Genomic DNA, 23,955 nt, shown 5'->3' with positions numbered 1-23,955 from the left:
AGTTTGAGTGCTTTGGACTAGTAGGGTGAAGACCTGAAAGTGTGGAAATGTCTGAGAAGTCCTTAATTGGGTTGTCCTCCTGTTATCTTGGTCCGAGCATCTGCTCTTTTTTCAAACTGTGTCACAACTCATGTAGATATTCTTGGGACCTTGGGGTCAGCAGCCAGAACGCACTTTGATGAGTCATGAGTGCTTAGCACCTCTGGAAATGAAAAGCCACATGGACAAACGAGACCGTTGATGCAGAGAGTGCAAAAACTCCCTCTTACGTGCCAGTGTTAACGTAACTATGTAAAGCAATGGCCCTATAAAAGAAATAGGCCTGAAATAGTAACCTCCTTCAATATAATGTAAGCCCCATGAAATCAGTACCAATGGCTCCTCTGATCCCGGCAAGAAGGCTGCCAGAGCTGAGAATGCAGCTTGAATCCCTTCTAACTCCCCCATTTGACTTCATATTCACGATCTTGTGTAGGCAGTTGAGAGACATATGTGATCCCCATCACAAAAATAAATCTTGTTGATGTTCAGCCTTTGCAGGTGTCTTCCAGTGGTCCTGACACTATTTCTAAATTGATTTTTTGAAGACTTTAAGGGACTTGACCATTTATTTTCAAGGACATTGAACCTTCTTTGGGAATTTGATTGGAGTACCTTCCCTTCACGCTGGTGAGCTCCTATTATGTTCCTGAAAAGTGACTACTCTTATAGGACCACTTCCTCCTTTTCTGCCATGGTTTCCCCATTAGTTGGTGCTGAAGTTATTTACTAACAGCTGTGTGAGGCTGGGTTCTTGAGCTGTTCCTCTAACCAGCTGCACTAGGTGACTGCATGGACCAAGGCAAAACATGTAAGGTCATATGAAATGTGCAAATCTAACACTCATGTTAATGACTCCTTCTTCAAGTCACACACACCCTGTGACTTCACATCTGTCACCACGATATATTCCCATGTGTTTTGTACATATCTCAGCATTCTTGAACCTCACTAACCAACAGGATGGGACACTCCAGGAGTTAGTTCATCATGTACTATGGGGAAACTGGCCTCTCCTTTCCAGACCCATCTTCTGGAATGGATTTGCAGGCTTGTGGTTGCTGTACAACCAGTTATGCTGGAGAAATTTGGGGTTATTTTTTAACCAGGTAACTGCAAAAATGGTTAAAAAACATTACTAGTCATAGATTCTGGGTTGTTACTCCTGCCTGAATCACAAGTGCTGGTGGAGAATAAAAAGGGGACCAAAGAAATGTGCTGTAAGCCAGTCTAGGGAGAAGCATAGACCCTTCAACTAAAATGAAATCCTACCCACTATCTATAAAATTATCTGTTGCAATAATTAGCCATAGCTGAAAAATCCCTTCCTGTTATGTTATGTTTCTGTTGGTGAGACTAAGGACAGGGAGTAGCATTTACCAGGCTTTGAAGTATGTTACTGCTCCTGCATTTCTTCTTTCCTAGATTGCTCCTTAGACCTGCCCTTAAAAGAAAAGTTACTCAGATTTCTTGTTTGATCAACTGGCTATCAATCAGAGCTGATCTTTGCCTACCTTATCTTCAGGCTGTTCCTGAAACTCAGCTCCCTTGGCTCTTCTTGGTGCCTTTTCTGTACAGAAGGGGTAGAAATCAGAACTCAGATCTTTTGAGTTTAAACTGAAGTTGTAGTAGAGGGTGGGCTCTGTGGGAGATGGTTCTCCACAGATCCATGAGTGCTTGACTGCTCCATGTGCCAGCTAGAAGCGTTTTGGGCAGAAAATAGTTTTATATTTTGAAAGTGAGTCTGAGTTTTCTATGCTGTTTGGAAATGAAGGGGTAGCACTTGCAGAATGTATATGAGTTTGCAGGTAGATTTGGGCAGGGAACGAATAGGTAGTGAGACAGTATCATATCAATACACGGAAGACTCTTGGCAGAAGAGATACATATCTGTGGGTGGTTACTGCCTTTTGTTTAATGGCAGCACAGGTGTGGAGTTAGCCGAGCTGTACCTGTGAGGATTTTGTATGAAGTTGGAAAATGGGCATCCAGCATAGACTTTTCCTCAAGTCATTAAAAGAAGGCAGTTCACTGCCCAGAGCACCGTACAATTTCTCCTGACCTTGATGTTGCTGTGATTTGGGGTACACTGGCATAACTAAAGTACCAGTCTCTTTCTACTCTTCGTTCCTGAGAACGTTATCACAGACAGAGCTGTTAACACATAGCTTTTTCTAAGGTTAAAACAATCCTTTAGTTTGCCTAGCAGCAGTTCTCATCAGTATTCAGGACCAGAATGATACAGTAAAAGAGACCAGGCAGCATATACCACAGTACCTGTTTCAAACTATTTTGAATTATTAAAGAAATATTTTTATTGTAGCTAAGATAATCACATATGCAGAATATCAAGGTCAGTGCATGAGAGTGTTAAGGAAAAACAATAAATGCAGCAGATAACTAATTTATCTCTTGGGAATGTTATTTCACGCACTGACACATTTTCCTCTTTAGCATCAATCTATAAGGCTGAGTTCTATGAAATGCTTTAATTAACCTATCATCATGTACTTATTTATGGTGTCCCCAAACAATATTATCAAAACACAATAGTCTATTTTCTACCTCTACTCTATAAAATGTTCCAAGATCTGAATATTTATATGAAATAGTGATTTTTGAAAACAAATATTTTCAAGCCTATTTTGTATGTGTATCTCAGCATGCTGTCAAACTTTAATTGCCAGCAGCCAGCCAAAGCATATACTCTTGAAAAGTAACAAGTCCCTGTTACTTCTTTTCATCTGGCTATCTGATAAAACTTCTTTAAAATTAGTATTCAGCACCTCAGAATCCATGCACACAGCGCTGGTATAATTTGTCTTTCTGACACACTTAACCCAGCAAGTGTGTTCCTTGGTCTCTTTGATAGAACACTAGGATTAAAGGTAATTATTTCACTTTCTGTAAGACTTCGCACAGTGATACAAGAATCACTCTGCATCCCTGCAGTAGGTCGGATCACGCTTATTCTCTTGCTGCAAGTTTGATTTAACACGAGTGGAATGATGACATGAAAACCACTTGAAAAAATAATGTATTATTGCCCATAATTTTAGTTCAGTGATAACCTTTATATAATTGTATGCTCCTTTTACCAGCCTAAGATTTTCTTTCTCTTAATTGCCTAGGAAATACTGTCTCTCATTGATTCTGCAGTAAACGTAAGAACAGCCTTTGTTAAGTGCTGACAGTATGCTCAGCCTTAGTACCTACAGGGAGATATATGGTTTGTAGCCACAGTAGCAGATAATAGCAGCTTCATCTTTTGAAAATTATGTTTAAATAACTGACACCTTGCATTCAAATACTTGCTGTGGTTTGCTTTGGGTATGTTAGGTTTTATCAGTAGTGTGAGGCTCAGGAAGTCATTCATTAGTGCTATATTCAGTCTCACACTTGTATCTGACTGCAAAGTTAAGAGTCAGTGTTACTAACTCCTAATGATGCCATCTCCTGGTGAGTGGCGCCTGTGCTGGTGGTGTGATCTAGGAGCAGTACAGAGAGGATGGAAGATAAACAGCAAAAACAACAGGGCTGATAAAGACATGACTGAAGTGGGAGTCTGCGCACACTAAGGGTTTTGCCTTGGAGTATGGAGCCAGACTCTGTGGTGACAGATACTTTATTAACTGTCAGAAAATAATCCATCAGTTTTTGTCAGTTTCTGAGGGCAGTTCATTCTTCCTATGCCCTTGTACGGTGCCTAGCACAGCAAAAATCTCGATCTTGGTCAGGGCTTGTAGGCACTCTGCTAATAATATAGCCATGTTCTAACAAAAGGATGTTGCTTGCAATTCATGTTCCTGGCTTTTAATGTTATTGTTTGCAATGAATCAGTGCACAGATTGCTAATAATGTCTCATCTTCTTCGCTCCATTTCTTTGGGCTTTCTCTTTCTTCACTTGTAGCACCTTCAGTGATTGCGGCATCAAAGTCTGCTCCAGAATTGCCTTCATTCACTGGGCACGTACATGCACACACCAACGTGCAAGCAACAGTGCCAGTTCATTGACTTGATAGATTTTTAATAAGCAGCCTCTCTGCAAATACTGGATGAATCTGTATTTTTGACACTGGTAATGAATGGCATCTTTGTCTCCTGGTGAAAGGTACAGTGGCTGCATTGGGGCACCTCTGTGTAAAACAGTGAAAATGGCTCTGTCAGGTCAACAAAATAATGGGACTGAGTATCTTCCCATGTGATCCTATGGAGGATCAAGTTGCTGGTTATTCTTGCCTTCATAATGGATTGAGCTTGCTACACTTTTCATTGTAGTGTACATTTTCATATCTTAAATGATGCCTATATCTTTTTTTTCCCTGGAACTTCTACAAATTTCAATATCATTTACAAAGTGAAGATGACAAAATGGCAAGTAACATTCCATTAATGATGTCACTACTGCCAAATATATAATTATATTTTTCTCTTGTCCCCGTGGGATGTTGTACTGCTTATACACTGTAACAGGAATTCATGGGCAGATTTTCTGCCCATTGACATTTAGTTCTTTCCATTGTCTCTACATTGCAGGTTGCTGTCTTCTTTTGAAAATAGGAGCTACAATCTTTCTAACTAACTAAGCTATTAGCATTAAAGCAGTGATTATGTAACCAGTTTTGGCTTGTCTAACTGTGGGCTCCCCTTCACCTTTGCTACATGTCTCTGCCGCATCCCTGTGTCAGTAAAGATGGTCTAGCTGGAAACTAGGCCAATAAAATCAGAAAAGAAAATTTTGGATGCATAAGTGAGTGGACCTGGCTGACAGCATGGCTGTGCCTGATACCAGTACAAAGGGGACAGTAGACACATGTCTTTGTGAGCTTGTTATCACCTCAAACTACTTAAGAAAGTTGCAGCACTGGGCATATACTTTGCACCTGGAATTCGCATTTGCTACCTAGTTTTACCTGCATAGATGATTCCCTGTTGGAGCTGTTGGACTGGAGGTTGGCCTACGTATATTTTAGCACTGATGTCTTACTGTTGAACTTTTGCAGTTGTTTTTGGTTAGCATCACTCATGACAGGCATATCACTAAGAGGATGTGCTCAGATAAAAGGAGAACACAGCACAGGAATGTACTGAATTGGCTTTTGTTGCATGTTATTGCACTGCGGGAGATGTTGTACTGCACAGTATTTCTGCACAAGTCTTTTTTCTGCTGAGTTGCTGCTCACATGTCCACACAGACAGAGCTGGGATATAGCCTCTGTGAGGAACAGTGGAAGGGAGAGACACAGAGGAGGGCGCACACTCCTATATTTCTTGTTTCCTCTGAAGACTGATGTTAAAAGCAATAGGAAATTTCCAGCTGTGTTACCAATATACATCATAAATGTTATTGACTAAATTTAGCAAACCAACACTAGCATAGCAGACAGGAAAACAGAGCTCAATTCATTTTCAGCATCACATGGCCTTCATAATCTACCTTCAAAGCTAAAGACAATGTTTACTGACACTTTGTTTTCCAGCTGGGATTTCTTTCTTGTACAAGAAGCAGCTTTGTTACTGGTGCTGCATTATACAGGTTTGAGGATAGGGAACATAATGTTGTGACTGAAAGAACAAAGCTGACATGTAAAGCACGGGACTTGACAAGTCTGTTAATCTTCCTTCTTTTTTTAAACTTTTTGATCCAAGAAACAGTCTTCAGAAGAGTTCATGTACAAAATCAGGTGGGAAGGATCTTTGACAACTATTCTTTTTGATCCTGACTCTCTGCTTTTTCTGTTTAAAGATGCTCTTGCAAAGATTGTCTTTCCAGTATTGTACCATTTCTTCATCTTTAATTAAATTTTTCATGGTACTCCTCTTCATACTTTTTGGAAAGGCGTAATCTTGGTGATACGAAAACAGGAAGCACAACTTTCCCTACAAAACTTTCTAGAATTTGACTAGACAGTTTCTGTCAGTACAGGAGACAGAACTGTCTGTTTCATTGGTCTGTATATGAGATTTCCTCTTAATTAAAACCTTTTGAAATGCTTTATGAGTAGGACGAGTCACATAAAGCTTTCTGTTTAGTGGGCAGATACAAGCATCATATTGAAGAGAAGGGGCAAAAGACACGCTGCTGGTAAGAGATGCAGGATATTATGTGCCATGCCTGTAAAGGAAGTTCATGTTCAGCACTGTTGTGCTGTCTGATGACAGAAAACTCTGTATAGATGGGTTGAAAATGTCTCCCATAGTCCTGCCAGACCCACTCTTGTGGCCTGGGGCCTCGTAGGTTGTAGGTCTATTTCTGCTCACAAGTCTCTGTGCCTAGTGAAAGGTGACCAGGTATGCCCCAGACAAGGTGTGAAGCTCAGAGAAGCATCTTGGCTGGCAGAAAAAGAGGTCTTCTGAGTCCATGGGGCCAGCTGCCAGGAGGCTTAGCCAGGAAAATGTGCCTTCTCTAACTAGTGGGACTACAACGACGATGCCTTTCTGGCTGTTTGCTTTTGAGCCTTTACCAGTGCTTCTGTCCTGGTGGTACATTCCCAGCATTTCATCCGGATGTTATCATACAAATAATATGTGAACTGAAGCCTCACAGGCTGGTTTGTAAATTGTAGTCCTGTAAATATGTGGTTGGGCTGCAGCAGATGAAGACAGCTGCTAATGAAAGCTATCGCTGTGCCTGCATGTACCTGAAGACAAATGCTAGGCCCAACATGTATAAGGCATCTGGTTTTATTCCAGTGGCATAAGGCAGCTTCACGGCCTTAACAAGAAGTCACCCTCACAGCAGCATCAGCCAAGGGCAAGGTCAATCAGCCAAATGTGGAGAGAATTACATGTTTTAATGTCTTCTCTGACCAAGAATGTGCTTTGCAATCACAAGGAGTCCTCATGACGCTTGGGTAATTTTGCAGAGCGCAAGTATACAGCTGCTCGGTTGTTGCTAAGTCTCCCACGCTCATACATGACTGTGCTGTAAAAAGGTGAGACAGGCAGTGAATTACAGGCAATGATTGCAGGGTGACTAGATAGGTCCCCACAAGACACACGCCTATAACTTACAATTCACAGGGCTGCTCAGTACATGAGCCAGCCTGCTGTACTCTATCACCCTTCCAATAAACAGAAGCCAAAATATAAAGTTGCTATATACTTGCTCAGGCACATGAAACTGGTGCGTGTAATGATCCAGACACATAGCCTGCTGACACACTGTTAGAGTAAACGAAAGACGAATAACGAAATATGTGGGGGCAGACCTTAGCAATCTTAAATATGCCAATTAAAAAAAAACAACTCTGGATAAACAAGTGTGGGAAATTACTTCTGATTCTGTTTTGGCTGGCTGGAAAAAAAAAGCCTTTTTCACAGATATAGGTGAGTGAAGGCTATTGGCACCTATGGGCATGATTAACACTTCTCAGGGACAACAGAAATTCATCTCTCCTTGCTAGGAATAAAGTCACCTTGAGAGATAACGATCAGATACTCAAAGAGCCGAATGAGTGACACTTTCTCATCATCTGGTGCCTGCAAGTTAGTTTTTCAGGTTTGTATGAGGAAACCTTGGTGCACTAGATGACCTTTATGCAAAACGAATCGCTTCCTTTAAAAGCGAAGCGCATTAAGGGCAGATGGCAGCACCTCCCTGCGGACCTGCGCCGGGCTGCGGAGCTCCAGCTCTGGGGGTTCTTGGCTGCCCCTACCACCATGCTGCTCCCCCAGTCTGGGGTCCTTATCAGCGGCATGCCCGGAGGAGTGGTGGAGGCTGGAGCGATCGCAGAGGTGAAGCCGCAGAGGCCAGTCACGGGCTGCACCATTTGTTTTAGTTTTGGAGTCAACTGTGAGGAGCGAAAGGCCTAACAGCTCTGGGGCCTGTGAAGCATTTGATAAGTATTTCTCTTTGAGGGTCTTCCCCCTGCCCAAACGTGGCTGCATATAGAGAGGGCACATGCATGAACTTGTGGCAACAGATGTCTATTTTGCTGGGACGTGCCATGTTTGACGGAGTGGCCCATAAAGAGTTAGCATGAGGCTGGAGAGCAAGCATCGCTGTTTGCTATAAACAAACCTTACCAAAGTGCCTGTAATTGCAGCATTAGAAGGTTGGCCAGGCCTACATGGTAGCAGGGGAGGAAAATAATGCTTTCTTTTATCTATTCTTGCAAACAGCTGGAGACAGATAAAAGCGGAGACAGTTTTAACCTAAGCAAAGATTGTGACTGTGTGCTTTCCTTTGTTCCTCAGTGTTTTCTGTTTTCTTCCTTCTTAGTTATATTTTTATTTGCGAACGAGACTATGCATGGGATAGCTTCTGAATGCTTTTTCTTTTTTTTCCTCTTCTTTTTTTCTTTAACTTAAGGAGATACCTGTTTCTCCTCAAACTCAACTCCTGTGGCTGCCTCTGCTTCAGAGGTATGCAAGGACAACAGACTGTGCTCCGTTCTGCCTACTCATGGCAACTTCCAGATCCCTGACACAAAGATGAGACAAACATCTTCCACAACTAACCATCACTGAGGATATGTTTTGCCATAGTATGGTAGATGTAAAACAGTCCTGAAGCAACCATTTTCAGATTTTCCAGTAACACAGAATGCAACGGCATAAGAGAGAGAAAAGGAACTGTTATCTTAAAAACAAACAAACAAAAACCTTCTATCACTTCTTTCAGGTACACAGGAGAAAATTTTCAAACCCTAGCACTCAGAGTGAGTAGTGATTTACACTGACATTAATTAGAATCACTTACCGAGCTAAGTTCCTCATGCAACGCTTTGAAACCGTAGAAACTGTACCTTGCTGCTTCTAATTAGATGCCTTGGACTGATGTTTTGGTACAGCAGGAAAATGTTGCTTTGCTAGACTTTTCAATTGCTCTAATTCTTCACGTCATACCGACCCAATAACGTATATCAGGGTGACTCTTGCAGGCACACAGGCTCATCTACATAAGGAGTTATTCCAGATCAGCTTTTCCTGATTAAATCTGCTGTGGATGTTATTGCAACAGAAATAGCTCTTCTGTTGTAAAACCTGTATTAGACCACTCTTTCCTCTTGTTAATTGCGATCTTTTATGGCTCTGTATGTTTTCTGTAGGGATAAAAAATAAGTATTACTTCAGATATATTTTTACTGTACTATGTACTTTCCATGTATCTTGCTGCTTTTCTTCAAAAAGTAAAGCCTATTTGAAGCACATTACAAGCTGTATTGCCTACAGACTGTATTGCCTACAGACTTCTCAGGTATACTTTATGGCAAGCCAAGATGTTTTCACAATGACATTCCTGTAATTTCAACATCTGATAAATAAAGGCATGACTATTTTTCTCCAGATGTTCCCTTTGATATTTAATTGTCCTAAGCTCATATCTCCTTTTCAAAGTCTGTGGAAACACAGGCATATGGGTACAGATGAGTTTGTGGGAAATAATGAGAAAAGGACCATTTCTTGTCTAGCGTATCTTATGTGAAGAGTGAGAAACCTTACTCTTTCCACTCAAGTCTAGGGTGTGGAAAGGAGCAGTCTGAATCCTTTGCAGTATTTAACATGAATTTGTTTTTACACAATGACTCCCTACAGAAATCTGTTACTGAATAGTCATAGATTCAAAGGCAGCCACAACATTATGTCATTTGTTGGTGATGCATCCTTCTCTGCTTAACAACTGGATTGTTGTCTTGGTTTGTGGTACCAAAGACATTAATAAAGAAATTTTAAGAATATATTGAACTTTTAAAAGTCATTAAGGATTTTATACATCAGTAATGTCTTTTAAACCAACAAAATTATAAATCTGATTTGAATGTGGAGCTACCACATAGAAACAAAGAATGAAGGTACATTTTAGGCTTCTCTTTGCAATTTTTTTTTTTTTTAAACATGTTTCTGGTGTTTTATAAACTTGCATTACAAATGCAGTTACATGTTCCAAACATTTTTTATTTTACAGCCTAGAAATACTCCTATTTAAATGGTATATAAATCAAGACAGGTTTCCTATATAAAAAGTTTAAAGAGGTTGCTCTTTGCTGTCCTTTTAAAAAGAGGAGCTCATATTTCTAGGATAAAATAAAGCCCCAAAAGACAAATAAGTATCAGCTATGTGTTCTTAAGAAACATATGCTTCCTCCCTAAGATTATGCATACATACAATTTAGCTATAATAAATAATAATAAAAACTGAAACACTATATAACTTTCAGAGTTCTTCTGTATATTAGTGTTTGAAATATACCTACCCTTAAAACCCTCCTTATCTCTTCAAATTTCAGATTGTTCATTCTACCCTGCCCTTTTCTTACTGTTTTGTTACAGGATACAATACAAATGGCAGATAAGAATTTAAGTTTAAATAAAGCCAAACATAAAAGCTCTTCAGAAATGAAATCAGTTTTATTTGTTAAAATAGTTGTACTGTGTACAAAGGAAATTACTATAATTTACAATACTTAATGCATAGAACATTGGGGGGTTTTTGCTTCCACTGGAAGAACAGTATTTTAGACCTAAAGAATCATTAGAATCAGACATAGATAGTAGTAATAAAATAATAATAATATAATAAATACTTCACATTCATATAATCTGAATTTATAATAATCCAAGCATTTCAGCATTAACTAATACATCTTAATCTGCCTCCAACATGTAGGTAGAAGTGTCTGCTGTAGCTCACAGAAGAAAAAAGTTGTATGATTCATGGTGAGGGTTACAACCACCCTAAGATATTTCCCTTTGTCCAGTTTCACAACTGCCAGCAGCAGAGCTCCAGGAGGATGGTGAGCAGGCAAGCGAGTGCAAACACTGTTTGCTGTAATCTTAGCCCATTAGAATATAGTCTAGTAATTTCCTCCTTTTCTGATTTCAGTTCTAAAAAAAAAAAAAAAAAAATCAAGAAAATAAAACGGTTAATGAGTAAAATATGTAAATTTTAAAACATAAGGATTTTTAACATACTTTGGAAGTCTTCAGACATCTCACAGGTACTTAAGTTAAAGGTATCAGCTGTTAAAGCCAATCAAAGAGGCTATTCTCAGGGGAGAGATGTGAATAGATGTCCCATCAATGATCGTTTGAGGAGCAACTGATAGCACTTATCAGCTCTTGCAGGCATTAATCTCAGAATAATCAAAAGTAAATACCAAGCAAAAGCAAGAGCAAGATCTTCACAAGAGGTATGCACTGAAGTCTGCATGTGGCCTTTTAACCCTTCCTTTAACAAGGCGGGGCTTAATTTATTAGCACAAGCAGAAAGCCATACCCTCATGCATGTGAAAGCCACTGAGTCCCTGCTCAGAGGATAAGCAGATGATTCTCCACTGCCACCTTTATTGCCTTCGTTAAGCTGAGCTCCAGAATAGTAAGCAGTAGACTGCTTTTTCTGAGTATGGCAAGGCCTGTTAGGTATTTTGCTCCTGTAATGGGAAACAATAGGGCTGATTCAAAGGTGAACACCCAAGTGAACTTGAGCATTTAACTCTTCTGAAGAGATTAACGAGCAAGTTGGGTGCCACACATAATTAGTCAATATAGAAGACTTCAAGGCAAAAGTGGTTTTGGTGGTGGATTTTTGGTTTTGGTGGGGTTTGTGGTTTACTTTTTTTTTTTTGTCTGTGGTTGCAAAGATAGGAATGTCACCTTTCTTTTGTGTTTCACTTCTTTGGACTTATGGGCTTATCACACAGTAGGGCATATCCTGGGGACATAAGAGGCTGAAGTTTTGAAATTTGTATTTACTTCTGAGTTGGTGGTATAACTCAGGAGTCACAGCTTCAATGCACTGCTACTCAGATAGGAATCTGGTCTGGAAAGCAGAGGCTGGTAGTTCCTTGGTGTGCAAATGAATTTGAAGCTATTTAGGTCTGTTGTTTTCTTACCCTGCTAACTAGTGATGTTGGCACAACTGAAGGAAAATATATTACAGCATAGAGTGGGATTAAGAAGTCATGGATGGAGAAGGGCAAGAATATTTTGCACTAACTTTGGCACTGGAGAGAAAATAGTATTAAACTCTTTTTAGTCATCTCAGAGTATTGGAAATAGTCTGGATCTCAGTAGCCAACTCTCCATGGAAAATAAGCACCTGTAAAGTGACCCCTCAAGTTTTTATGCTAGCTGATACACTGTTTTCAAAAATACTCAAACCTTTATACAGGGATTTTTCACAGGCTGGTATATGAAGACTTGACTTAAAGTAATACAGTGCTTTTGAGGAAACTGGGTGCTACTACTTTACACTGATCAGGACTATGGCTACACATTTTTTGTGCAGTGTGCTCAGTCTTAGAACTCTGTACAAGAATACTTTGAAGATTAAGGTACAGATCTTAAAATAAGGTTCCAACTAGTTTTCTGCCATTTATGTGTTAAGTAGCTTATGCAACAACATGCAAGTCTTCAGTACTTGTTTCTCTAGTGTAATACTGGTTTCTACTTCTACCACACTAGCTTACGTTACTGTTTTTTCTCTTTCCTCATCTAAGAAAGATTTTTGTATGCTTGGATGTAGTTGTACAAATTGTCCTGCTTAAGTGGGAAGTCATAGACATGTGCAGGTTTTGCAGAACAGAGAAACATCTAATCCCTGTAATTTTCAATTAAAATGGGGGAAGGTTTCCTACTGCACAGGATTATAAAGATCTCAAAGTATTTTATGGGATGTACTATGCAGGCAACAGCAGTACTATTCACTGTCTCACTAATGCATTCTCTGAAGCAAATCAGGCCACTGCAGAAGTCTAAATAGAGCACATAGAGCATCCTCTGAGTACCCCCACCTTTGCAGAAGGCAATTCTGTTACCCACAAGATAAAAAATGGTTGATTTAATGCCATTCCTTACCACAGTTATCGTGCATTATTTCTGAGAGACAGTTCAGAGTACCATAGCCGCACCGACACAGCCAACAGCCCTTCAGCACCCAGGCACCGTGGGCAATGCTGCCGCAGTTGCTGTCAAGGACAAGGGAGACATTTGGTACGTCCCTGATCCCACCACAGAAAATAACCATCCAGAGCAGCTCGCTCACTCTCTCTGGTCTTGGTCTGGTTTTTACCTTTGCCGCTCATCGTGTTCACAGTATCTTCCAGTGAAATGCTTTAGGCAGGCACAGAAAGCCCCTAGGATACAGGTCCCTCCATTTTGGCAGCAGTGCCTGTTCAGTTTTTTACCTGCAAGACAATATTACAGAGGTTACCAAGCATCCTGGGGGCTCCGAACCTCCCCTTTTCCTCACTTGTTCTCTCAGGTCTCTCCAGTTGCCAAAGGATCTTAAGGATATCTAGTTTTATTGTCTTTAGAGACAATAAAATTATCTGCTTGTTAGGAGTGTTTGTTCAGTTAAGCCGAGTTTGTTTAGTTAAGGATTAGAAGCAAACTACTAGGGATTACAGGATGGTCAAGAAGCAACGCCTGGCAAGTCCCATAGCAGCAGCAGTATATATTCAAGTGAAATATTTCACTCCGATGAAGGCAGGTTTCAGTCACACTAAGAAATGGGGCATTGTTACCGGGAAGTGGTGCTTATTTCTGAAGAAAGGAGGGTTTGCTACTGGAGGAGTTGCTTTAGTTTTGAGAGGGGAGGGGAACGCTCGCTCAAGCCTCTCTCAGACTCCTGGGATAGAGTACGAATCTAAAACTTTATATATGTGGGAGGAAACATAGGTCTGCCTTTGGTTTGGGTTTTTTTTTTTTTCCCTATTAATACTGTTGTTTTAATTCAGCTCAAACTTTTTTTTTTTTTAAATTAAATAATTTTTGGTCATGAAATATGGTGAATTTTAGAAAATGAACAGAATTTTACAAAGTTTCACAAACACTTTTGCAAATCCAAGGGACCGTCTTAATTCCTAGTATCCTTCCCTGTTTTCCGTGACCACCTTTTGCAGGTAAGAAAGACCGCCCCGGTTCTACCTTAAATTTTTATCACCATTTCCTAAGTGACCACGGGAATAATTTAAATGAATGGCCACAGAAAACCAACCGGCTGGAATCTTCCAGGACAAGTCAAAGCATTACTGTGACATAATAAAAAGCAATTTTATGGCATTGTTTAAATAAATAATGTTACCTACTCTCTGTAATCCCAGTGAAAGGTACCAATGCCCTGGAATTCTGTTGCTTTCTGCTTTCGTAACTCTGATTCATGTCACTGAGAGCATTTATAATAGTCCCTTCGTTCTTGGGCTGTTGCTTTTGTGCTGTGGCATTGAGACTTTTCACATCTTCTTCACGTTCTTCTTTTTCACGGCCTTGACGAGAAGTGCAAATATGGAAGAGAAGGGTAGCTGGTAATGAAGCACTGCATACAGTAAATGTACAAAAGAAACACGGAGGGGCGGGACGAAACACGAAATTATCCTTACCTTTTCCTAAATGAACAGCCTGCCAGACCAGAGTCAGAGTGAAAAGAATTCTACAAAAAACAGAGAGCTGAAATAAGTTTGTGCTAATAAGACATGAACACGAAAACGAAGATGGGGGGTGAGGGGGGAAGGAGCTTTATCAACCATTGATAATATAAACTGTAAATATTTTATGCCAGCAGTAATTCGATTTAACACATCAAAAATCTCAAATTAAGCTTGCAAATGGGGGGGGGGGGGGGGGGGGCCGCGGCGGGACCGGAGAACAGGGACATACGGATTAGGCTTGCTTCCAGAAAGCTACGGATTCCATACATTTGCTGGTTGACAACCAGTCAAAAATGTCTCTTTCTGTACATTTCTTTACCACAACTAGGTTGTTGCCAGCAGTTACAAAAGCAGCAAAAGCAATAGGAAAACATTAGCCTTCACTTCACCCGCAGTTCCAGGTGCATTTGTTGCTTTCAGCTTCCCGGCCTGATTATCAACTAAAAAAAAGCACTGCTAAGAGGAAAAGCATCCTTGGCTGGAGAAGGTCCCTGGCAGCTCAGGCAGCCTTACCTAACATGATTTCCCCAATACATTTTCCTGCAGCCTGAAATACTCGTGAGATCCTCCAGGAAGCCTTGAGCAGAAGGAAGAGGTCCAAAGCCCCTCACTGAAGGCTGTTGCATTCAGCAGTCCTCACACCATACACGGCAACAAGAGAAGGAGAATGGATGAAACTTTTCTCTTTCTGTCCAGCTTATAACAACGTCGAAAAGACATAGTTCCCCGTTGTACCGCTTGCTGAGCCCTCACTGAGGTCCTAGCAGGCAGGGACCACCTCTCTGAGCTGGGACTCCTTGGCCTGCCCCCGATTTACATGCACTGCTGAAGGGTGGAGCAAAGTGGGGGCACCGAGTGCTGGGGGGAGACTTAAGGGCCCATGACCACAAAAAAGCCCAAGCCAGGAAGATCTCAACTCCAGTTTATTTCTTAACATAAAACCCCTTGTACCACCACATACTGCATGGGGAAGAAAAAACTTGCAAGAAAATGCAACAGGTATATAATAAACTGCAGTAGTTATATAACGAAGGTCAAAAAGCCTCAAGTCTACCTACATGCCTTGTCTCTACCAGGGTTTTCCACAGGGGGCTCTACTTTATGAAATTGTACCACTTTGCAGCACAGATAATCCTTAGAGCCTGCATTAGAGTTTTCTACAAAAAGTACTACAGGAAGCAGTACAAGGTTCTTGACAGAGATTTGTTGTCTCACAAGAACTGTTAATAAACTCTTGAAATACCTTTTGAAACTTTTTTACTACTAGTAAAATTAGACTCACTAGTGAGTATTCCTAGTCTGAGTCCATGCGATATCATCAGATACCTAGATTTAACTTATCATGTGCGCTGAAATGGGCTAGGACCACTCACACAACTTTACTATGTTTCTGCAGCATCAGCTAAAAGATTTGCAGCTGAACAGTGGTAAAAAAGCAGCTCTGGGCAGTCTTTTCTCAAATGGCTCTACCTGTACCCTGGAGTGCACATGGCCTTTACCTAAGTTGTAACAGAAAACGGCAGCAATGCAGCTTTTTTTTGTTGTGGGGGGTGGCAGGTGGAAGAGAGATGCTTTCACTATGCCAGTGCAAATTAAGTTAGTACAAATTGCACCTTGGCTAGACATATGATCACATCAGACATATGGGTCAGACCTTCACTGAAGAAATGGCTCTCCTGGCTAAACCCATTGTCATCTCTTGTTGTTTGTAACTTGCTGTGGCTGACACTGGTCAGCTTTGCCCCATCTAAACTAACGGTTTGGAAGCTGTGAACACCCCTCATCCAATTTGGTACAAACACTGGCTTAATTTACAAAGCGAGCTGTCCGAGTTAAGTCAATCCGCTTGGCACTGAAGCAGATGGAGAGTGTTCTGAGGACATGCTCTTTCACATCTTCTGTGGGGACACTGATCTCCAAAAAGAGGATAGAAGTGGATGGCTGGAGATGTGAAATGGCTGTTTCTGCAGGAAATGCTTGCAGGGAGTGCTCTGCTGGGCTACATCAATCTTAGTGGACAAAGCATTCCCAGTGCTGGTACAATTGTTGACTCCAATTGATCTAAGCTCAACCATTTTCTTGTAGATGTAGGCTAACTAACTCCTTTAGCTTCATGGTAACTTGTTTCATGGTGTGTTTTATGTTTGTTACTAATTTAAACTGATTTAGATGAAGCTATTCTTGTTCCATACTTGTACTGAAGTATCATGTCTTTTGGAATTGAGAGTCTGTGATGTACGTTTGTGTGTAATTCAGCTAAATCAGCGCTAGAAGAACTTACACGCTAACTCTTGTAGGTAAGATATTTAATAGAAAGAATGTTATGATAAAAATCAAAACATGTTACTTCAGGAAGGGATTTTGGTCTTCCTATCTTAAATAGCAGCCATTTTGAAGAGACAGATTACTCTCACCATTATGCTGTCTGCCTCTACCTGCTGTGATTCACAAGAACTTCTAAACTAAACATGTGTTAAGGTTTAGGTACTTGCTTAAAACCTATCACATGTGTTCAAGTACTGTTGTGACAACAGATGCCGTTCTGAATTAGGATGAGACGTTTCACACAAAATGAAAGAGATGTCATTTCTGCATGTATTCACAAAACACGTATGTTTGTTTTATCAACATATGAAAATGTTTACTTGTGGAAAATACAATCCAAACAACTCTTGCTTTCATTTGAGTTCTCTAGCTGTATAACAGGTTTAGTATTTTGAGTTTAAAAAGAACAGCTGCAGTTACATTTGTTCGCTGTTTTTTGTTACTATATTAGGAACAAAATATTCATTTTCAATTTGGTCTAACTGGTAGTATCACTTTAAGTTACAATATTCAGATGCTGAAACACCGTCATTTAGTGTCTAGTTTGTTGATTTTCCCCTTTCCATAGATTGAAGGCAGAAAAAATAAACAGAGATAGGTAAACACAGGAACATCACACTTAACTGTTTTTTTTACTAAATGCAGTGTCAATGTAGTTCTCCTGGAAAGTTGTTCTGTGTATATCAGATTCCCAGCTGTATAGTGGAGGTAACTTGCAAAATGGGGATGCTGGTAAAGAAATAGTGATCAATTTTCACACCCTGTGCCATTTGTTTAAGATCAGATGTCATCCCTGTAACTGCAAGAGCTAACAACCTGGGGAACTGTAAAGCAGTTGGTAAACACTTCTCCCTGTGATACCTTGTTTCTTCCTTCCTTCTCCCTACAGCCTCACCAGCAAGGCACACATAGGAATGGGGACAACATAAATTGCTCAGAAGCTGCTGTTGCTTGACTGCCATATAGAGGTGAGATTGGTGTGACACTGTGGAAAAGCGCTGCTGTTTTTTGTTGACAGAATCTGCCAGAAAGTGATTGCTTCTGCCCAGGAATTTTTGAGGAGCTGCAGTAAGGATAGACACACCCCCTTTATCAGCTTCAAGTAAGATAAGAGTGGAGCCGACCAAAGAGCTGGTCCTGAGCATTTCAGTCAAGCCCTGTGTACACAGGAGATGGTTAACCATTAGTTAGGGGCCTTCAGTGCTGTTAGATCCGACAGTAGGTCAAGTAGTCTATATGGATAAGGGTGGTAGGAAAACATGGTGTTACTTTATTAGTCCACATAACCCCTCTTGTGCTCATGCAGGGAACTGTGGGTCTGTAACCTACATCTGGCACTGTTTCCCAACGTGCAAGTGGGCCACTACACTGAAAGATGAAGTGTGGACAATACGTGCTGTTTTTTGGTATATTAGTGCTTCATACCAACTGTATTCCTGTGTAGATACTCAGTATTTCTGAGAGCTTCAGGATCAATAGATGCCTAAGGACTGGAGGTAGCAATGGAAAAAAAAAGAAACAAGGATGAAGAAAATGTGGGTGTCCCTGGCTTCCTGGGAGCTGTGCTGAAAAGCCTGCTCAGAGTTATGCAAAATTCAACAATGGCCAGTGCAGCCAACGTGTCTGCTGACTAGAAAGCTTTAGGTTCCCAAATTCCAGCTTAGGGCTAGGATCAGTTCTCTAACCAGACTGGGCAATGTTAAATCAGTTATGCAGAATATTATGGAAAACAATGGAAAGCAGTTATCCCCGCCTGGACATTTATTGAAATCCTGGGAATAGAGACTTCAGTGAAGCAAAGCTGTCAGCCTGGGTGACTTACAGTTCTCTGAGGAAACGGCAGACCCCAGGCAGTCTAGGCTGGGAGCTCTCAGAGTATGCTTAACTCATTAAGTGGTAAGGATCCTGGATGGAAAGACCTAATACTAGCCAGCCTGAGATTTTTATTTTTATTTATTTTTTGTTGGCTACAGGTGCTACTAGGACTTCTGACAGCTACCCAGGTGTTCTTGCTTTCTAAAGGCTATGTAAAACTTAAACACAGTCGGACTGAATAATTTTTATGGTGTCACAGAACTTTCTCGACAGGGACTGGTCAGATCAGCTCTTATTACTGTCAGGAATTTCCTGTAGGATCATGTAGGGGTTGCTGTTGTTGCCTCTTCATCTCTGTGTATGTATGCAGCAGAGATCATAGGATGAGTCCCCCTCTGTCTTACACCATGGGCTATTTGTTTGTATTGACTCCCTCACACTGCCATTACTGTTTGTGCAGCCATGAGTGAACTGGAGCAGGGACTTTATCTGAATGAAAACTCAGCTGGCAAAAAAAAAAAAAAGGTTAGTTTTCAGCTGGATCAGTTCCCTGATCTGGTTTGCCACATCAGCACTAGTACTGGCAGAAGCAGGAGGCAGGGATAAGCAACCATGGCCGTGTGATGGGCAGCCCCTTTCTGTAGCAGAGCTGATTTACACCAGATTAAATTGACTGTGGAATTTGTAAAGAGATTTCAGTTCATAAAATTAAACTGATGTTCCCCTCCCTAGGAAATAAACCACAGCCAATAGATCCACTTGATAATGATACCACCTTCTATGCTGTCATCCTATTAGCACTGACTAATACAGAGGAGTAGAGCAGTCATCTCGCATCTCTCTGACAGCATATGGATGAAGGTTAGTACAAACAAGATGGGAGTGATATTACCAAATGAAAGGAAACAGTTACAGCAGTCCCTTGGAGACGGAACCTTATGCAGATGTCGTACAAAGATGTAATGCTCTGTCACAGACTGACATAAATTTATGGAATAAACCCAGCCTCATAACAGAGCATCCTGTAGGTTTTCCTTCTACTAAGTCTAATGGTTAGTCATTAAACATGATGAAAAAAATCAATATGATAATGAAAGGGTTTTGTAATGAAAATGAATGTAGTTTATGTCTTTTTTGTACAGAAAAAAAAAAAAATTCTGCCAGTACACAGGGGAATTGATAAGAAGATCCTGGTTATCTTCCTCTGAGGGAAAGGTGCTTTGGCAAAAGAATCAACACGAACACCAAGAGACTGCAAGACTGAGACTTCTTTTCTTCTTCTTCAAATAAAATAAGTTTTAGTATTTTATTGAAGAAAAAGGAAGTACTGAGGAAAAGGAAGTTTTGCACAATTATTTATTTTGAAATTTGAAAAGATGATGCTTTTAACCACCCCAGGCTCTGCAGAGAGCAGAAAGTATTTTTGTAGAGTTAGTAGTGCTGACCTCTACCACATTTTTGGCTGAACGCACTTCTCCTCCACATGCTATCAGGTGTGTGTCTCTGTCTCTTCCACCATTCAGGAAGCTGTGACAACATTTCAGGTTTAAGAATGGCCTCTATTTGGCTGCATAAAGCTTACCAAGTCTTGTGTTAGCTTACTAAGGGACCATTTGGGGACACTGCATTAGTGCAGTCATGCACTCAAGCTATATCTCTCTTGCAAAATTACCTTAGGCATCTATCTGAAAATCTATCTTTTCCATATACAAAACGCAATTGCTTGAGTTTAATGGTGTATTTTGACCTGTCTCAGCAGTCTTGTTTGGTGCTGTCAGCTGAAACCAGAGTGAAATTTTCACTCAGTCAGGTGATCCACCCTAGCAGTAGAGACAGAAGCAATTCAAAGGTTGAATAGCTGTCAGGTGTTTCCCCCGCTGTTTTCATTCAGAAGTATTGTAGTATGGCTTAGCCTGTTGTTAACAGTGCTGCAGTAGGATATGACTGCAGAAAGCCTTCTGGGTTCATGTGGCATGATAAAAACTAAGAATTTCATAGCAGCCTTGAAGGAGTCCCAGGTGAAGTGGTGATCCCACAGCCTAATTCAGGGACAAGGATGCATATCCCAGGCAGCCGTGAATGGAAACCCCGGCATAGATCTTGCCTTTGACCTTCAAGCTAGCCAAGGATGCTGGCATTTCTTTGAGATGAAGCTACATGTTAAAGCTGAGCCAATGTTAGAAGGCTAATTCCCAACTCAAGCATATGCTGGGATTTGCACTGACTCTAGTGGCATTGGACTTCTTATGGAGCTGAATCCATTTGTTAACCTGGAACAAACCCATCTACCTTTTTTTCTGGGCTAGTTTTCTGGCTTATGAATTGAAGCATCTCAGCAAGAGGTCCAGTGAGCACTGGAGCTGACATGTGAGGGGGTGAGGGAATGTGTGGCTGGGAGCCAGGCATTGAAGAAAGGAGGTGGGCAGGACATCTTTTCAGGTGTTACGAGCTATTAGATCATCCTAAACCATAGCATCTTGCTTCATCCTTCTTTTTTTTCCCCTCCTTGAATTCACTGTTTCAAACACGAAGTAGAAAGCAGCTTGTATATATATATGAAAGTCACTCTGCAAAACAGGGTATTGGTGATGAGATATGTGTAAAGATCAGGTCTGACACTTCTTGGAGAGTTATCTTTGTAGGCACCAGGGATGGCAGGCAAAAATGAGAGATTCAGTGGTTATTTTAATCTATGACAATAGCAGTTAAATGTTAGCATCAATTAAAATAGAAACAAAACACTATATCATAATTTATACTGCTGTCAGCAATCCAGGCCTTCCTTTTGTCTCCAGTCTATTGCTCCACTTGAGGGCTCCTGTCCCCTGTGCCAGCCCTGGGTTCCAGCTCGGCCCTGGCCCAACAATTCAAAAAGTGCTGCATGTGCCACTGTTTGCAGATGGCTTGTGCTCCAGATTGCTTTTCTGCAAGGAGTGTATTGAAGTTGACCTTCTGCGATTACAATGGCTTCATTTCTTCTCCATACTAACTGGGGAACTACATGAATTGAACTGGAGCTGCATAGGTTGGTGTCTCTAAAACACATCTGTATACCAGAGCCGGCATATATGTAATGATGCTTGGGGAAAGCTGCATTTGTCAACAGAGGGCAATTTTAACATCTTCATCCAGGCACTCAGGATGGATTGCCATATCAAAAGGCAGTTTTGAAAGTTTCTAGCCTGTGGGTGTTAGGGACAGTCCATGAACTGCTTCGGACAATACAAAAATTCTAGAACAGACTAGAAACCCAATGAGTGAAGTCTGGAATATAGGGCTATTTTAAGCAGTTAGAGCTCACATGGGGCTACAGAAGGAAAGGAGCCATCTCTCTTTCAGCAATGGTCGACTCCAGTGTGCTGGAGGGCTCTGCGCTGACAGCGGGATTAACATGGGGGAAAGCAAAAGCAACAGCGGGATCTGTACAGATGGAGTCATGCTCTTAGGGACAGAGCATGTCTCAACCTATGCTTGACTTGGGGATTAGCCTTCTGACATCACTTTTCCCTTTTGGTTTGGGAAGAGTGGTTTAAGGAAAAGCAACTGGTGTAGTTCCATAGTCTGTTACTAAGTGTCTGCAAATAGTAAAACTTCCTCTTTTTTTTAAGCATGGGTGTATGGCGAGGAGAAGAAACAGTTAGGAGTGACATGACTAGTCATGACAAACTCTGCTTGATGGCATTTGTTTGTTGAGACCGGAGAGATGCATTGTGAAAACGCAATTTTCTGATTACTCTGCAGGTTAGGAATGATATAACCCTGGCATGGCAGGACAGTCACTCTGCCACAGAAACCAGTGGTTATGGCATGAATGTTGTTAGTCCCTGAAGACAAGAGGGTACAAATAGTCTGAGTCACCTAACATGGGTATATTGTGAGCAGTTATATAAATGGTTTGACTGCTCTAACATCAAATGTTCTGAGGAGGAATTTCTGGAAACCAGGAACAGTAAATTGATAGAAGATTTTTCTGGAACACAGTTGTACTTAAGGACTATGAAGGGCACAAGACAGGGTGCCAGCTGCAGTTTTACACTGCGATATACCAATGTATATTTGTGCAAATGTAACTTTTTTTTTTTGACAGAAAAGCTGATTTTTATGAGCTTCCTGCCTTACGTCTCCTCCCACAGACTTCTGTCTCCTCAGTTGTGCTGCCCAAATTGCTCAGGTCATCATTCACAGCCGAAAAAAGATTCAAGTTTCTGATTATTTCATTTAAATCTGGGCCCTTTACAGATCAAACATAGAGGGCAGCCTTGCAAAAAAGCTGAATTGATATAACTGTATTTACATGAAACATTTGTCCATTTGCTCAGCTCCTCTGAATATGACACACATGAGTAACTGAAGAAGAAAACTAAACTGTAAATATGGTGATTTTTCAGCAGTGTTTGCTTGTAGCCACCTTCAGGAGTAAAAAAAGATTGAACCAGCTTAATAGATTACCACTACATCCTGAGTGTCCAAGGGACACAGAGGCCTGAAATGAGAACACGGTGTATGCACATTTTATTAACGCAGTTTTGTTTGGCTAAAGATGAAAAAGAAATAGCTGGGGGATTCTAGTGAGCAATAAACTTAATCCCAGGCAATGACAGCAGAGCAAATATCTGCGAATTTGGGACAACTTTACAGCTTGAGATGAGTATGTGTTTAACATTTATGGTGAAACTTGGCCTAGCTTAATTCATTTCAACTGGTGCTTAATGGATGCTCTGGGAACACTTATAAACTTCCTCTTTAAGTGAAAATCTACCATTTTCTCTGCTAAATCTTCCTGTTTTTACAGGAGCACAGATTTCCAGGGGCCTATGACAGTTTATCATTTGGAAAACTGCCCTTCATTTCCACACATAAAAATTGACAAGAAAAAAATGCTTTCTTCTGTTAGTAAATTGTGTTGATATTTCTCTAGTGGTATAAAATTTCTTCCACAGTCCTTTCCCTGGCTACGTATGTATTTGTAATAGGTTAAATCTATTCAACAGATTCTGTTCACAAGAATAAAACCAGAAATGTTTGTGGGAGAGGATCACAATCCCTGATCTAGATGAAGGAACCATGTCATCATGATACACCCTCTGATGTATGGAAGTGTTGTATTAGCTGGGGATAGTGCTTGTGCAGCTGGAGCTAATGTCACTGAAGCACCCATGCCCACTGATCCCACAGTGATAAATCTGTATGTGCATGCACATGCCTTGTGTGCTCCTATCAAAATTATGCTGCCATCTATAAACTACTGCAAAACATCCGGCAAGTTAATTTGCAAATTAGATGCAGAGCTACATTAACCAATATTTAATCTAGCACTGCTTTCTGGGGCATATTTTAACACGCAGATAACGGTCTGATCCAATGCCCATCTATGCGTGCCTGACCTTGAGTGACTACATCACA

General features: G+C 40.8%; 1 protein-coding gene across 1 annotated transcript; it reads right to left on the bottom strand.

The window, feature by feature from the left end:
- Window positions 1-10,392: 10,392 nt before the first annotated feature.
- Window positions 10,393-15,133, bottom strand: LOC127027627 (cryptic protein-like). The gene is made up of 6 exons (XM_050913430.1): window positions 14,926-15,133; window positions 14,365-14,414; window positions 14,074-14,250; window positions 13,056-13,170; window positions 12,842-12,951; window positions 10,393-10,870 (listed from the first exon to the last, which is right to left on the bottom strand). The coding sequence occupies exons 1-6, from the start codon at window positions 15,036-15,038 to the stop codon at window positions 10,746-10,748; spliced, it is 690 nt and encodes a 229-aa protein (XP_050769387.1). The 5' UTR covers window positions 15,039-15,133; the 3' UTR covers window positions 10,393-10,745.
- Window positions 15,134-23,955: the final 8,822 nt, after the last annotated feature.

This window comes from Gymnogyps californianus, chromosome Z, assembly GCF_018139145.2.
Source record: "Gymnogyps californianus isolate 813 chromosome Z, ASM1813914v2, whole genome shotgun sequence".
Lineage (NCBI taxonomy): Eukaryota > Metazoa > Chordata > Aves > Accipitriformes > Cathartidae > Gymnogyps > Gymnogyps californianus.
The sequence above is the reverse complement of the archived record's forward strand: the minus strand, read 5'-3'. Positions and strand labels throughout refer to the sequence as shown.

Bases quoted from the DNA above. Each gene is read 5' to 3' on its own strand.
- LOC127027627 (XM_050913430.1), bottom strand. From the start codon at position 15,038: ATGCAACAGCCTTCAGTGAGGGGCTTTGGACCTCTTCCTTCTGCTCAA. The intron at 14,251-14,364 runs GTAAGGATAATT...CTTCTCGTCAAG, and splicing joins GGCTGTTCATTTAGGAAAAG to GCCGTGAAAAAGAAGAACGT. The intron at 10,871-12,841 runs GTAAGGAATGGC...TTTTTTTTTTAG, and splicing joins AATAATGCACGATAACTGTG to AACTGAAATCAGAAAAGGAG.